We start from the raw sequence: 16,366 nt of genomic DNA on the forward strand, positions 1-16,366 counted from the left end.
TGTATTCCTGTATTTTTGTATTATATTGTCTGAAATAAATAAAACCAAAACTTCCAAGAACTCTGTTGCAGTTATACATCACTAGCTAAAAATGAGGTTAAGATATATCACTTGATATGAACTTGATAGGTCAAGAACGTGTGTACTTTGCTCTGTAGCACTCTTTTGTTCCTTTGAACTTCACAATTACTCACTGACATGAAATGAAAAAATGAACAAATCTACGGCAGATCCCCTGAGCCCTACACTTTGATTCAGCATCATTAATAGGGCACTGTCAGACGTGTGTTACCACTGAGCCAGACTGGATTCAACGCTGATAGTCTCAGTTTGTTCCTGCAGTATTTTAAGGACTGTTAATGTGACTGTCAGCTTTTGTTTGTATCAAAAATGACTTACCGTGAGTTGTGTGAATCCTCTCTAACAGAAATGCACAAACATAAAGAAAAACCTGGATGATTCATAGGAGGTGAGGATAATCTGTACATGTTAAAGATAACTAGTAAAGGTTTAATCAAAAATGGATTAAAACTGGGTATCTCTCAACCTTTAAAAGAGCAGTGTAAAGGTTTTAGTGGCATCGAGCAGTAGGGTTGCAGCGATATACTGGTTTCTCTCTGTCGCAGCTTCACATATCAATAAAACTGACATGTTAAACCCTATCTAGCAGGCAGGATTGCAGAATGCTACCAGCTGAAACTTCGCCAATGTGCCAAGAGTAAACTCCCTGTTAGAATTCCTTCAATGTTCATTGTTCAAGAGGTTTTTAGCGGGAGCAAGATTATCCACAAAGGTCTCTTCCTGTCCAAAGCAAAAGGACCTGTTTGCTGTTTGGCTCGACACAAACACCACTAGCCGAGCATCTGCAAATTTGCACCTTTTTTCTCTGATTACTTTAGATCCACACCTTCAAGAAGTTTTTACCATAAGCAGAGTTATCTGCAAAGGTTCTCACTCTCCAGAACGGGCCGTGTGAATTAAACAGTAAAGACACTAAATAAAGTAGTTTCACGTTTAAAATTGGTGTTGTATCAACCATGTTTAGCTTGTCAAAGCGGGGCCACTAACTCGTGAAAATGCGTAGAAACATACCAGTGCCATATGGTAATTTCTGTGCAAAAGCACCTGTTTATGTAGATATAACCTGCTCAATATATGGTTATGAAAACACGATTATTCTTATCCTACACAGTGAACCTTTAACTTAATGCAGAAGCTCAGTCAGACCTATAATCAGGCCTGAGTGTGTCTGTCTCAGGCTGTCCAGATAATGGCTGCCTGTCTCATGATTCCCCACAGTTGTATTGATATTATTGCTTTGTATACCATTTATGTGGTCTTCCTGCCAAAACTAACAACACTTCTCTCTCAAACTGAGTGAATTGGAATAGATTAATGCTCACCCTTCTTTGGAGGAATACTGAAAATGAATACACAGAACTCTGAGTACTAATTAAACCAGTTCACACAGTAGTTCAACAAATCTACAAAACGAGGCTGTCTCTACTCTTCTAATCCACTAAAATATTTCAAGTTTGTAGTTAAAGAATTCTTAGTGTCTAATTCTTGTCTTACTTTATATGTAAATTACTATATGTGTATATTTGACAAAATTTTAAAACAAGAACAGCTTCTATTAATGGCAGCTCTGCCTCTTGCTTGTCTTCTGGTTAGAAACAGATTGCAAAGCTGAATTTTTCAGAACATTAATATTCCATACTGTACTAATTACTTATGATAGAAAACATAAAGCTTGTGTGACTAGGGCAAGTGAGTAAATTATGTGAAAAATATCTCAACTAAAACATTCCTGAATAGGCACATTAATGGAGAGAATATATACAGACATGATTCAAACAGCGTGATGAATCTGACCACAGCATTATTTAAGTTATATCTGAATGTAATATTCTTGCTGGCACATTCATTAACTACTTTAAACTGTAAATGTTGATAAAGGAAACACTTTGAAACTGAATGGTTAGGAAAGTAGATAAGAGAGGCGGCTTTCTTTCATCAATTGGCCCCTGACGTAACCCAATCACATCTAATCGTTTTCACCTCGAGTGACCTTTTCATAACAGGGAAAACATGGGCAGAAACATATTTAATGTAATTTATTTCTATAATGACTGAAAGGTCATATCTGTATTTAGCTTGTTGTTTTACCAAAACAATCATTTACCCTGACACCATATTTTAAGCCCTATTGGTTCAACACCAACAGAAGCGCTCCTTATGTTTATGGCAAACCTGCTGAAGTGAGGCACTCAATAAGCTGTGCCATTTTAAAAGCTATCATCCAAGTTGATTGGAGAGATTTAAGCAACTATTTAAGGGCAGCAGCTAATTAGCACTAAATCTAGATCTGATCCATTAACTGAAGCTAATCTTTAAATTACCTGTCCAAAGTGATCCACGTTCGAAAACTGTACAACTACTTCGAACTTAGTCAGCTTTAGATAATGTCACAATTTAAAATCAACGGAGAACATTTGAAATCTTACCATACAGGTCTTCCAATATGTAATTCATTTAGTCATAGAAAATCCTTATGTAATTATGGTTAAAGCAAAGGCGGTGATTACTTTTGTCCAGATTAGTAATGTACTCCATGTCACTCTCTTTTGCACCCCATTTGCATTAGGCAATAAAGTACAAATGCAATGGGCCTGGAGGAGACAATATATGTGCAAGAACAAAATGTCTGATATAGATGCAATTCAGCTGCAGTTTCCATCTCAACTGCTGTTTTCATTCCAGGTGCAAATAGCTCCTGCAAAATCTAATATGAATCTCTTTTGCTTTAAATGTGTTTGTGTGGAATCTTATCAAGACACATTCGACCATATGCATCCTTTATCTGCACTGTGATTATTTTGGTTTTCCACAATGCTTCCATCAGCTGTAGACAAGAACGGTTCACAGCAGATCAGACAGGCACCATGCACATGTTGCGATGACCCCCCCACACGACAACTGTCTATTAGCTCTGCATTGTATTCATAGTCTGCACTGATAGTGTGATCTTAAATGATGTAGTCAGTTGATTGAGCTGTTACAGAGCCTGATGACGCCTGTTGGAGAGGAAATAACCAAGATGGAGTGAGCTGTCTGTCAGCTTTACCCTCCATCAAAAAGGACATTTGGCGCCTGTTACTGAGTAGCACCTGAGCAAAAGCGAACCTCCCTTGACTCAGAGGTGGTACTGAGCGCCATCCTCCCCTGTGATTTGCCACAGTGGGGAATGGAGGGGGAAGGTAGGGGGTGGACAATCCACAGAACTGGCAATAAATATCCCAGCTGGGGGAAACTCTTAGCAGTGTTTTTTTTCTGCTGTGCAGGAAGAGGAAAGTGGCAATACATCAGCTTTAGAAAGTAGGTCAGAAATACTGTACTTTCTCCAGGTGAAACAGGAAATTGCACTTTCAGCTGGTGTTACTTACACAACCGTTTGTGATGTGCATCAAATGAGCTTTGGGATTATGTTTTTTTGTAAAATCCTGGTGCTTGTATGCATTCTGATGAGTACAAATGGCAACAACGTGACAACAACAACAAATACACCTAATGGTTATCAACTCAACTCTAGGGGACTGTTAACAGACAGATTAATTCTTTAATTAATGAGATTCATGTGGAAAACAAGCTTGATTGTGATTTATGTAGCATCTTTTTAAATTTAACCCTTTTGAAACCTTGGCTGGCTTACTGGCAACAACAACAACAAAAACGGCCCAAAAATAAGTAAGAAATTAGTAAAAGGTCACAAGAAAATTATCAGACAATAAGCTGAAAAAGATACATATAATTATCCATATCATTTTTTAGTCAACAGTTTGCGGGATATTTCTTGCCAAATAGCTCATTATCTTTTTATGGTGTTTTGAAAGAAATAAAACCATTTTTTTCAGGTTTCAGAGGTTTAAATTGATTATCTGAATACACAAGAGAGCACAAGAAAACTTATGTCAATATAGGTGTTCAAAGGTGAAGTATGGATTTTCTAAAAAAAAAGTGAGCCATGAAATGTCAATGAATAAGACTAGTTACCACATGCTTTTCAAATATTACTAACAGAGGCTGTACTGTGATATAAATGCATTCATATTCCCTTTTTTTTTATAAATCCCATTGAATGATGTGATCAGTCATGTTGCTCTTTAGATGTTCCATTAATCCTCAACAAATTTAAAATCCTTGGCCTGTCCTCTTTAAATGTAATGTAACCTCTATCATTAATGATGTTAAATTCACAATCAACCGGCCTGACTTTGCCCTTCATAATGGTTATGTAACAAAAGAACAGCCTCTATAATTTAAGCTTCTTGTTTACAAAAAGCAGAGTTGCTGCATTTTTCTCCCATCTGCAAAAAAACCCCAAAACAAAAAACAAAAAACAAACAAACAACAAAATAACAAACAAACAAAAAAAAGTTCCAAAATAGCCTGCTACTTCTAGCTGAAAAACTTGCATTTTGGTTGGCTATGGAATGTTCTCTCACATGAAGCAGTTTACTTTAAATAGTGTGTATACACATACACAAATGGTTGTCCTTTTCTCTGCACTCGTCAAAGCATTGCTTCAGTCCTCAAAGAGCAAATAAATCTAATCGTAAGGTCTCACTAAATAAATCCAGGGCATGATTTCCATTATAATGAAAACTGCCAGGATGATCTTTCTTCCTGGCTTTTGGCTTTTTTTTAACAGTCACTCCACAAATGAACAATTATTCAAGACTGATAGGTGTGGTTCTAATTTATTATCTTCTTTGTTATTAATAAATGTTAATAACTGTAATTAGAGTGCTGAAAGTTCGGTTGAAAAAAAGGCTGCTCAATGTTGAATGATATTACAGAGGTGCGGATGCTGAATGTGTATCTTCTGTTAATTAAAAACTAACCCCTTAATTACCTCTGTAATTAGAAAACACTGCATTTTCAGAAAGTGGGGTAAGGGGGACAACCTCATTCATCAGCGTCATTCATGAACACAGGTTTGGTTGAAATATGTCCAAACAACAACAACAACAACAACAACAACAACAACAATAACTATAACAAAAAAATAACTGAGGAATAAAGGAAACAAAACAAACCGAACAAACAGAAACACAATTGGCCTACTTAATACATAGCATATGATAGAAGGGTATAGAAGGAAGCTAAATTTAATTTCACTGTACAACACGGGAAATTTCAAACTTAACAACCAACGCAAAAACAACTAGTCTTTCTTTTTTTTAACAGAATCCTAAAGAAGCAGTGGCATCAGTAACCATACAGGCAGGGTCAATGAGGTGAGGAATGGTGTACAACAGTATTAGTCAACAAGAACATATAACAGAAAACTAATATCCAATATTAAAGGAAGAGATATGGTCTGTAAAAATATTCTGTAGCAGTTTTTTTTCTCCTTCAAAAGAAGTAATATGATAGAAGTAATTTGTAGGTGGGCAACAAGAAGGGAAAAAAACACAGTAGGGGCTGAATTTCTCCACTCAGTACATAATGAATCTGAAATGAAGTGAAGTGAAAACCGACATCACCAAATATCAGGACAAAGCATTAAGTACTGAAGGGCAGCAATAAAACAAAAAGTACGCGAAGCAGGCTTGTGACCAGAAGGTCTCCCGTTTGAGTGCACAGTATGTCTGGGAAAATCTGGGTTGGGAAAGCAAATGAGAAACACTCTCCTCCCTCATCTACCGCTGAGGTGTCCTTGAACTCGGAACAACCCCCCAGCTGCTCCAGTGGAGCTGCACAGTGGCCAAATAGAGGCAAAGCATGACTGGGTGAGGCGGGCAGCTCCCTGGTGTGAACATGTGAATCTATACATATGTGAAGCAGGTTGTAACTGAGAAAGAGCAAGCATGTTCAGCAAATCTCTCCTGGAGAAATAAAGGTTAAAAAATGCCCAGAAAGCTTTGCAGGAGGCAGCATTCATTAATGCTTCCCAGGCTCTTGGGGGAGATAAAAGGGCGATCCAAACACTGTTTATTGGGAACTGTGTGCAACATAAATCATGTAGCAAGAAAATGGAGGCAATAACTCACCTTTCGCTTTGCTTTTTGTCCCAGCCACTGATAGCATGAGGGGATAAAGCAAGGAAACAGCAGGTTAGATAGGTAGTGCAGTACGAAGGAGTAACATTGATAGCATGATGATTATTTGCTCTACTCATGGTGACAGGAAGTATAAGATTAAATGGTGTGAATGTGGAGATGGAAAGTAGTATAGTTAGTATCATTTATACTATACCATGTCCTGACATGTTAAATAGTAGAATTTAACATCAGTACAACGTCACAAAAAAACAGCTGGTGGTCAGACTATGTCAACACTATTAAATTTAGAGGGAGTCAGAAATTAATAACTTCCACATAAGGAGAAACATGGATAAGAATATAATAATACAAGTTTAGTCATATTAATTCTTTATCATTTACAAAGCAGGTATCCATAGCTGGTAGACCACATAATATGATTATACAGTTATTTATACACAACTGCAAAAGACAATTTTTCTCTGACATGAATCAAATGGCATGCCTTACTGTATGTGATAAAAAAAGATGCAATAACTGACCAAAACTAAAGTATTTAAACAAATACATAGGAAGTAGAAAACTGAAGCAGGTTAACCCGAGGTAACCTCTGGATACCTGAGTCCATGACACACTGAACTATAGTCCAGACTACAGGTAAAATGTCTCTTAAGGGACTGAGAATGATGTTTAGTTTCCGATCAACTGCATGTCCACACAAACAAACAATACTTGGAGCTAAGGACATTTCTGTTCTGAGGTGTAGGGCTGTACCCGACTCAGAGTAATAATAATAATAATATTTAACTATTCTTCCATACAGTTCGGGAGTTTGAATGAGGTTCTGCGGTTGAGTCAGAATGACAAGTACATTCATGTAATATATAAAACAAGCCAAGTTAGCCCTCCGAGCTAATAAGTCTTACCATTTTGCAACTTTTTTTTGCCAAAACTAGATATAAAAAAGGCCAGAGACTCAATCAAATTAAGCTGCTATGAGCTATATATCTACCACTTTTAAGCAGAAGGCAGTGGTAATAATATCTCAGCTCCTGACCAGGCAAAGTCTCTCTTTGCTGCCTGCTTCTACCAGGCAGCTACCTCCATCTCACTTACAGTAACTCTGGGTCTTGGTCCGAAGCTATCTGTCCCATAAAAGCAACGAGCTCTCACCCTACAATTAGGGGACCGAAATGTCCACCAGAAGTAGGCATAACTGCACACTGACTGACAAAAACAAAATAAACATAAACACACTTCTCGACTTGAAGACTCTTAGTCGAGTAAGGAGTCTCCGACTGATGTCTCAAATCTCAGACTTTCAGGGTCAGCCATACCGATGTACTAGAATTTACACAATTTTACAGATTAAATTACAGTGGACAAAATTAGTATGCAGTTTGGTTTCATGTGGTTTCATCTTTTCTCTTATGGGCTAATTTGTGTGACTGTGCCTGGGAAGATTTCTACTCAATAACTTTCAACTTTCACCTTCTGTGCAAATTACATGCTACTCAGGGTAACATGGCAGATTAGTAAATAATTTTCTTTCATCATCACTTGAGAGACAGGTGCTTTGTTTGTCTCCAGCGTTTTTTTTTTTTTTGGTTTTTTTTTTGGTTACATAAAGAAAGGTGCCTTACCGACTCTCAGGTAGAGACAGTTAGGTGTAATGAGGACAGAACATTGTTACCAAAGGCTTCAGACTTCGAAGAGATTAACAACAGATTTGCTGGTTTGAAAAGCACAGAATGCTAATCAGAAGTAGAATGGTATGCCCAACATAAGAGAAGGCACCACACACCATGGAAAAGGACCAGTTCCAGGCACATAACCACCCCCAAAACCTAAAATAATATTCTATCTGTTGTCTTGTAGTGGTGAAAACACTGTAACAGAATTAAAGCAAGGACTTTTTGAAAAACCTTGTCAAAAAGCTGAAGTACACTGATTTTTTTGGCTTCTGTTCACAAGAGGAAAAAGCTTAACTGTTAACATGGATCAAAAATTATAATATAGCCTTTTCATGGAAAAAAAATTGATAAGTTAAACACCATGACAAAATTCAGCAAATAAATTCAGATTTTCCCAGGTCACAAGATGGGAGGACAATAACTATTGTGTTTCTATAATTGTATATACAAAAATATAAGTGATGAAAACACTGAGGACTTCACAAGAAGCTTCATGAGGAATCCAAGTTATCCATATCAGACAACATTTTCTCCAGGTGTTTCACATTCACAGCACAGATCAGGAAAAAAGAAAAAAGAAAAAAGGAAATCGTAGAACTCACTACTGGTCATCTTGCCTGTTTAAGTCTATCTGTGAGGTAGGAGGTTATATTAGTTCATAGCTCACATCTAATTTTTCAGGGAGTGTTGATGAGATTTTGCTTGCAGGATCTTTAGTTAAGGTAGTTTGTATATTAAAGATTTTTGTGTTTCTATGCATCCATAAGTTGAAGCACTTTTTAATTTTCTTCTTCTTCTAATAATAATAATAATAATAATAATAATATGTATGTTTTATTTCTTTAGATTTGTATATCTCTTCTTCTTCCTAATGCTAATAAAAAACTTAAAACAATGTGGAAAATCTGTTATTTATTTGCTAAATTCTTTCATCCGGTCAAAACAATACACATTCATAGAAGTGGCCTATCATTTATGTTGCTATTTTTCCCTGCATTTCTTTTTTTACCCTGAATGAAGCTCCTGACAGAGCTGCAAGTGAAGCGGGACTGGAGGTTTCCCTCAAAAAGCCTTGACCAAATCTGCTCTGACTGGGGGTCACACAATGTGCTGTTTCTTGTGGACGCAGAGGTTGACTGACAAGAGCACTTCTCAGCTCCTCAAGAAATAAGCTCCTCTTGTAGTATTTACCTCTCTTCCACCTCTGCTCTAAAATGCGTTGTGTGCTGACACATCCTGTCTATAATGGGAAGTGTCTATAGCTAACAGACTGCCTTTCACTTCCAGCTGGTGGTGCCAGTGACATTGTTCATGCTATGCACACCCTATTTGTTTCTGTTGTTGTCAAGGGTAATTTTTGGCTTTTTACCATCTTTCTGCTGCTCAAACTTGCATCTATATCCAACATGCTAATCAATGCTGGATTCACGTGTTTCCACACTGCTGATATTTGTAACTGTGAGGCATCCATCATAACAATAATGACACGTTTGCAGAGACAGCTATTTGAAACGCGAGGCTGTGTGCATGTGGTCTCGTGTTGGCAACTTCAGTATTGCATAAACTGAGGCTCAAATATTGTCCTTCAATCTGCCTTTTATCTCAGTAACCAGCCTCTACAAGGTCAGTTTTTCACATTGTACATCTTTCTTCTATTTCTTTTGACAACCAGGCCAAACATTCCAAATATACAGAGATCAGATCAGATGAGATTGCTCATTACAATACCCATAGCTGAGGGTAGAATGAAGCGGTGTGGAAAAAAGCACTATTTCTGATTCAAAAATAGGTCAGTGTTAATCTGTAGTCTCCAGAAAGGACAAAATATTTATCTTTAAAATGGGTCATTTCTTGGTGATCCTTGAGCAAGCGCTTATCTGATGAGGAAACTGGGAAGACTCTACAAGTAACGTATGCCATTCTATTATCTAATGGAAAATTCATTGTTTTTGACACTCATTAATCTTTCTGTATGCTCCCGAGCCTGTGCTTCTTCCTATTTTCTCCTTACATGGAAGTTATTAATCTCTGACTCCCTCTAAATTTAATAGTGTTGACAAAGTCAGACACCATGATAAGATTCTCCTTGCTTTGAACTGGAAATGTTTGCAAGCACATGGCAAGCATATCAATACATCCTATCTGAAAAGTATAACGCTTTGACATTCCTAAGAGGCCTTACACTGAAAATCAATAGCAGGGCACATAACAACACACTCCTCTGTAAGAATATCAATGTATTTAACACATTTATCGCATGCTTAAATGCATGAGAGCATTTAATAAATTCAACACTATGCAGAAATACTGCGAACAAATACAGCACCTGTTTTCATTCTTACTATTACTTGACCCAAATACAATAAGTTACAGCCTCTCTAAAAAGAAAATTTAAGGAAAAAAAGGTTTTTAGATTCTTTAACAGTGTAGTGATCCTTGTCAACTCTCACATTTTCTTAGAATTGTGTTCTAAGAAAATGTGGCTTTGGAGCTGCTCCAATGGAAACAAATGGGGTATTTGTTTGCACCTGTAATTTGTTAGTAACCTCTCATGGTCCAAAATATCTTCTTAATTGTATTGACTGGCTCTCAGAAAGCAATATCATTAACCTGAGAGGACTTTGTATTGCAAAAATCATCTTTGGATACACAATTGCTTTAAACAAAGCATTTCCCATCATCCTGTCTTATCTACAGGAAGAAAGTGCGTCAGTTATACTAGCTTGAACAGGCAACATGTGGAGCACAGTCGCTAATAAACACTCTGCAATAGTGTTCATCACTTAAAACTTCATACAGATTTTTGTAACTAGTGAACAATTGGTCTTAAATACTACATAAATCTTCATTACATGTTTCATAACAAAATACAAAGGAGGATGCAACAGTCTGTTCCTGCATAATCACTATAAACAGATTCAAATGTGTGTAGAATTTGTTTATAGTGAGCCAAAATTTTGGTAATTTCGGAAATGCTTGGTTTCCTATAGGGATGCACAACATGACTGCCAACATGATTACCAGTGCTGATATATGCACAATAATTGCATAGAACATCAAGTCTGTCCTTAGGAATTAACATATTACGCCTTCTCTTATCGTTATGGCCCACTGGTAGCAGATGCAGACATAAAACACATCAAAATGTACAAATTCACTGTGCAAAACAATAAAACCATTTTAACCTAGGTTAACATGTAAAACATGCCATATTCATTTTTATGTTACAAATTTTCAACAAAATTGTAAACATTTCTCTCACTTTAACAGGCTTTGATGATACTCTCCCTGAAAAAATCCTAACAAGATAAAAACTGAGGCAAATTTGACCAATTTCAACTAATTACAGTCCCATAATTAAAGCCTTTTGTCAGCCTGTCAGATTGGCAAAAAAAGTTAATTTCAGGCTGATGCCTATATTTTATTCTAAGTTCCTTTGTAGTTTGAGTGATATGGACCAATCGTGTTGGAAAAGCTGGTAAACTGTGTGGAGAGGTGGAACGCACTGGCCGAATGCAATCTTAAAGCCCATCTGCTATTTTATGACGACAAGAAAGCTTCATATTAGTTTTTTAAAAATGCATCTGTATTTATATGCACATATCTGCTTATATAGATTAGCTGAAATGACTGGCGCACAGAGGAAGAATCTTGGCTCAGATATCCGCTGGTTACAATGGATCCACTTGAAATACTGGACCTCACCAATGCTGCTGGTAGGCCGAAAGCTGCTGTATTTTGTGACTGGTCACTGTAGGTTATGACTGCACAATTCTAGTATTATGATGGGTCTATTTTAGTTGGTTTTCATTGCAGCAATAATCCTGTGCCAACCAATTTTTCATGCCCACCTCTAAAGATTAAAATACTACAAAATATGTACAGGATTGTAGTTTGATAACATTAATTTGCTTACTGGAAAATAGTACATCATTACTGATGAGTTAACATAGTATACTTGGATAAACTAGTTTTCTTACTGCCTCATTATTGAGATGCAAAAATGTTGCTAAAAATGATGGTTCAGAAAATAACTCTTTACATTACACCAAAGCTTGCTTTCAAGATAAAATTAGTCTAAGAAACTACAAAGTACTAACCAGACTCTACCAAACAAACAAGAGAAAACAATATACCTATGACCAATTATCACACACCATGCCTCAAATAATCTCACTTAAAAACCAACGAATGACAACAATTGAAAACATTACACAACCAAGTACAAAAAGAACAAAGCATAGGGAACAATAGCTTACCAAAGCTTTACCTAACAAGCTCAGTGCAGACAAGGAGAACATGTTGAGACAAAATGGGAGAAACCATTTGCAGGCTAAACAGGGATCCCACGCGAGACGGATGAGTGCAATATGTGCCGGAACAAAACAATGAAATGGATAATAGCATGTCAATGACAATGAGATAAGAAAGCAATAAGAAAAAGAGAAACACAACCAGGCAGAAAGATGGGACTTTGGCCAGTTTGGCCACCAGAGGCATTCATTTTGGGAAAGTCAGTGAGCCTACTTGTTAGCTGTGTTTGCATTGTGAGAAGCTCAAAGTGCGACAGAATGAACTCCATTCATTTATCTGTCAAACTTGATTTTTTAAATTTTTTTAAAGTGGGGATGCAGGGCTGCAACAAAGCAATAGTTGCTGGTCCCTGTGGTGATTAGTTTAACCAACCACTGAGAGGTTTGTCCTCTAACACAGTGAGCGCTGGCCTCTGTCCCTCAGCTGGCCATCACAGGGGTCACTGCTCTCCCTCTGCCAGTGTCACACAACAAACTCTCCTGGGACAACGCGTCTGTAAGTAACCCTTTGACAGGGAAGCACTTCATCATATTCAGCTCACATACACACACACATACAAGTGGAACCACGAGGCACTTTAAATAGCTGCTCTAGGCAGCTGTGCATGTTGGTGACCCTTTAAGGTGTAGTTTTTAACATTTAGAAAAAACTTTTTTCAGTTTTGCTCAAACTGTCACATTCACACAGCACTAAATCAGACAGATATTCTGTGATAAAAACCCAACTATTCCTCTGCCTCCCATATTGCCTCAAATGGCTCCACTGCATGGGCATGAAAGCAACCAGTCAGAGCCAAGGACTCTCTAACCCAGCTGTCAATCATGTCAGTCATTGCTCATGAACTCTGGTCAAACTGTCAAACTAGGCAGTGCTGATCAAACATGTCAACTATTTCCAACATGGCAGCCCAGTGAGAAACTTTCTCATTGAACATCTAAACAGTACACTAATATATGTTTCCGAAAATGTTTCAGGTGAGAAACATGTAATGCAGAAACAGAATCTTGATTCATATTTGATATGTGCAGCCTAGTTTAAACATAGTTTAGCGATTGACATGATTGACAGCTGCGTTAGAGACTCCTCCTTGATGGTTGTTTTCAGTGTGCCACTGTTGTTTCTAGCAAGCGCCATTAGAAGCAGTAGGAAGAAGGACATATTATTTTCACAGACTGTCTGTCTCATGTACTACAGAATATAGTGATGGTTTCAAATATGACACAAAGTTATTTTCATGAAAGGTATGATGTTTTTGTAATTTTTAAAATATCACAATTTCTAAACATTTTATAAAACCTTGTTTTGATTTAAACAATCAATGTCTTATCAAAATAATTAATTAACTTTATTCTGGTTGACTAATTAATTAACTTATTATAACAATTAACCAAGATTTTGCATGTTCATAATACACAACAGAAATTTATTTGAGCCAATAAGAAGCTGTACTGTCTCACTTAGAGCAATTTAAGTGTTGCAGATCCAGTTTATGATATAGACTTTGAAGAGAATTACAGTATTTTTATAGATGAAAATCTACTGCAGCTCCTAATATAAAAAAAAAAAGCTTTTATGTGTGGGAGGATTCACTGTATCTCTCATCCAATCACAATAGATCAACACAAAGCTGTGAGTGGTAACAGAAGTAGCGCCTTTGGATGTGCAATCTATTGAACATGAGGTGACACAGCTGGTAAAGTTCAACAGCTGTAATATCCTCTCACCCATGTCCAGAGTTCTGTGAATAATTTAGTGTTTCAGTGGATTATTAATGAGGTTGAGCTGTAAGAAATGGTCAGTGCCTCCAGCTTTTCACAGCGATAATACTGAATGAATAACCCGATTAAAAGAGCCAACTCCTCCACAAACAGCAGTGACTCTTTGAGAGCAACACAAGCATGCTCTCCTTTCTTTTGGCAGCATACGCGGCTGTAGAAGCTTGCATCCCTGCCGCTGGTCCAATGAAAACACCACAATTTAAACAGACTTCTACAGCACTGCAAAGGTAGCATTACAGGCACACATATTGTACCTCCCGACAACACCCCAAACCAATTCCTTCTTCAATTTTCTCATCTTGTCTCTACAGTGTTTCCATCTGAGCACTTCATGTAACAAAAGCCTGCGAGTGTCCCTCCAGTTAGAGCAACACAAACATGGGAAGGCAAGCCAGAGTAATTGAGAAAACCTGTTTTCACACGGCTGTGTCATGTTGACGCCACTGTGTGATGAATAAGGCCTATTCATCATTTCATGTCACACCGGTATTTGTAAAAAATAAAAGCAAAATGCAATCTTTGTACACTTAACAGAGGACGTGAGTAAAATCTGAACTAATTTGTGTCAAATACATTTTGGGTACACGGTACAATTTTTCGATGATACATTTAGGTGTATGCTTGTGAAACTGAACTTGCATATTTGGTCTGTTCAATCCATTTTGCATCTACCTACAGTTGCACAACAATCTGACAATAATCAGGTTCATATAAGCCAAGAGGCACATTTTAAACAATAACAATCCCCCATGAAAAATACAAAGATAAGGAGTAATTTCCAAAGAGGTCACAACCCCAAAAATAGATTAAAATATGGTTTTTGAGAAGTAATAACATATTCTCAAATATCTGGGGCGCATTTCTTGTCCTTTCTTACCTGTATTGCCAGAGACATACTTACCGTATGACAATGGTTTACCAAACGAGCATTAGACCCATTCATGCAAGACAGCTATCGCAGGTTTATCTTTTTTGCTGGATTCCCAAGCATTGTTTTGAAGTAGTAGCTTGTATGCAGCCATTAATCACACTGACAAGAACAGGAGTATAGCTTTCAGACTGAAGACAGATTGATGCTGAGATGAGGCTCGTGCCTTTGCCATGATGTGGTGGACGGTGATGCTTATTAGTTTGCTTTTCTTTTTGTTTTATTCTACTCTGCCCATAGCAGTCTTGAACTTTACCATGGCACTTAAAAGGTTGTGCCTGAGGCAAAAACAAAGATTTGATTTAAGATTTACCATTTAAATAGCTCATTCGACAAAAGATTGCCTTTTTTGACAGAGGATGTAATAAGATATTTTAGATACGGCAAAATGAAAGATTCAGACTTTCAATTTAACATGAAAATATAAAAGCTAACCTCTGTCTGCTAGTCGCCTGCACACAGATGTGTAGCATAAAATCTTTTAACAGAATGTGTCCTAGTATGTTAGACAATAAAACCCTTGTTTCTATGGTAGTCATGATACGGGAAACACACCACAACAAAGACAACTACTGTGCCTGCAGTTTCTCTATCACCTGTAAGTTGGTTTGTGGTGTGCATGCCACAGGGTGCATGACACCATGCCATGAGAGTACGCCTCAGTCTAGCTGAGCTGTAGTTGATATAAACTGAGATGTTTCAAAGTGATTTTGGAGCGTCCATCTCTACTCCCCACTCTACTAGAAATCAAATTTCCTTGTGTTACAGAAAATTGCTTGACATTATGAGGCTGCACCAGAAGCCCTGTGCATGCAGATGAGGGTCCCCGCTTAAGGCAATCTAGGACTCAAGCCTCCTAAGTCTTTATCTGCCAACCCCCAGGATAATGGCACACACACCACTCCTCTCCTCTGGCTGTGGTCTAGCATGTTGGCGTCACTGCCAGACTTCATATAGCACACGAGGGAAATGCATTATTCCAAACCCCAATTTTTTAATCAATGTGGAACAATTATGTTGGAAACAAGGTTACATGAAAAATACCTACATATTATTCTGACATTTTCATGTTTCATTTAATAAAACAACAATATTCCAATCATTTCTGGGATGAGAATTTGTAATATTTTTCCTCTACAATAATCACCCAATTTATACCTTGACTAAACCACTGCATAGTTGGGATGCAAAGGATTGTGTAAGTTAATGCCGTCTGGGTTGGACCCTAAGATGGCATTATGCAGAGTGATTTACGGTATTTTCTTGAAGTGGAAGACTTTAATATTGCAGAATTTACACTACATGAGCATATTTAGGTGGTATCAGGAATTAGCTCCACAGGAGACATTTATATTCAAAATGTAACCTAATATTTATGAAAGCAAGCTTATGAGATCCGTGATGAAAAGCTGAACACAGCGACACCTGCAAAAAGAAAAACCTATACTTTGTGCCGTTCAGAGGAATTAGAGACTATGAAAGTGTTTACAGTTGTCTTGTGTGAGTGGAAGTCAGTTTGGGGTACTTTTGCAGGTGTTAACATGAAGTTAAAACCCTGCATGGGACCCAGCAGTTAGTTTAGGTCTAGTTCCAAGTTTTGAGATA

General features: G+C 37.4%; 1 protein-coding gene across 2 annotated transcripts in view; it reads right to left on the reverse strand.

Annotated features, from left to right (window-relative positions):
• Positions 1–16,366, reverse strand: part of cadm2b (cell adhesion molecule 2b) — a 155,600-nt gene that overhangs the window by 40,686 nt on the left and 98,548 nt on the right. For both annotated transcript variants that reach the window (XM_042487060.1, XM_042487058.1), the window contains exon 2: positions 6,057–6,083. In XM_042487060.1, the coding sequence (XP_042342994.1) occupies positions 6,057–6,083 (27 nt within the window). The remainder of the gene's footprint in view (positions 1–6,056; positions 6,084–16,366) is intronic.

This window comes from Plectropomus leopardus, chromosome 5 (genome assembly GCF_008729295.1).
Source record: "Plectropomus leopardus isolate mb chromosome 5, YSFRI_Pleo_2.0, whole genome shotgun sequence".
NCBI classification, from domain to species: Eukaryota; Metazoa; Chordata; class Actinopteri; order Perciformes; family Serranidae; genus Plectropomus; species Plectropomus leopardus.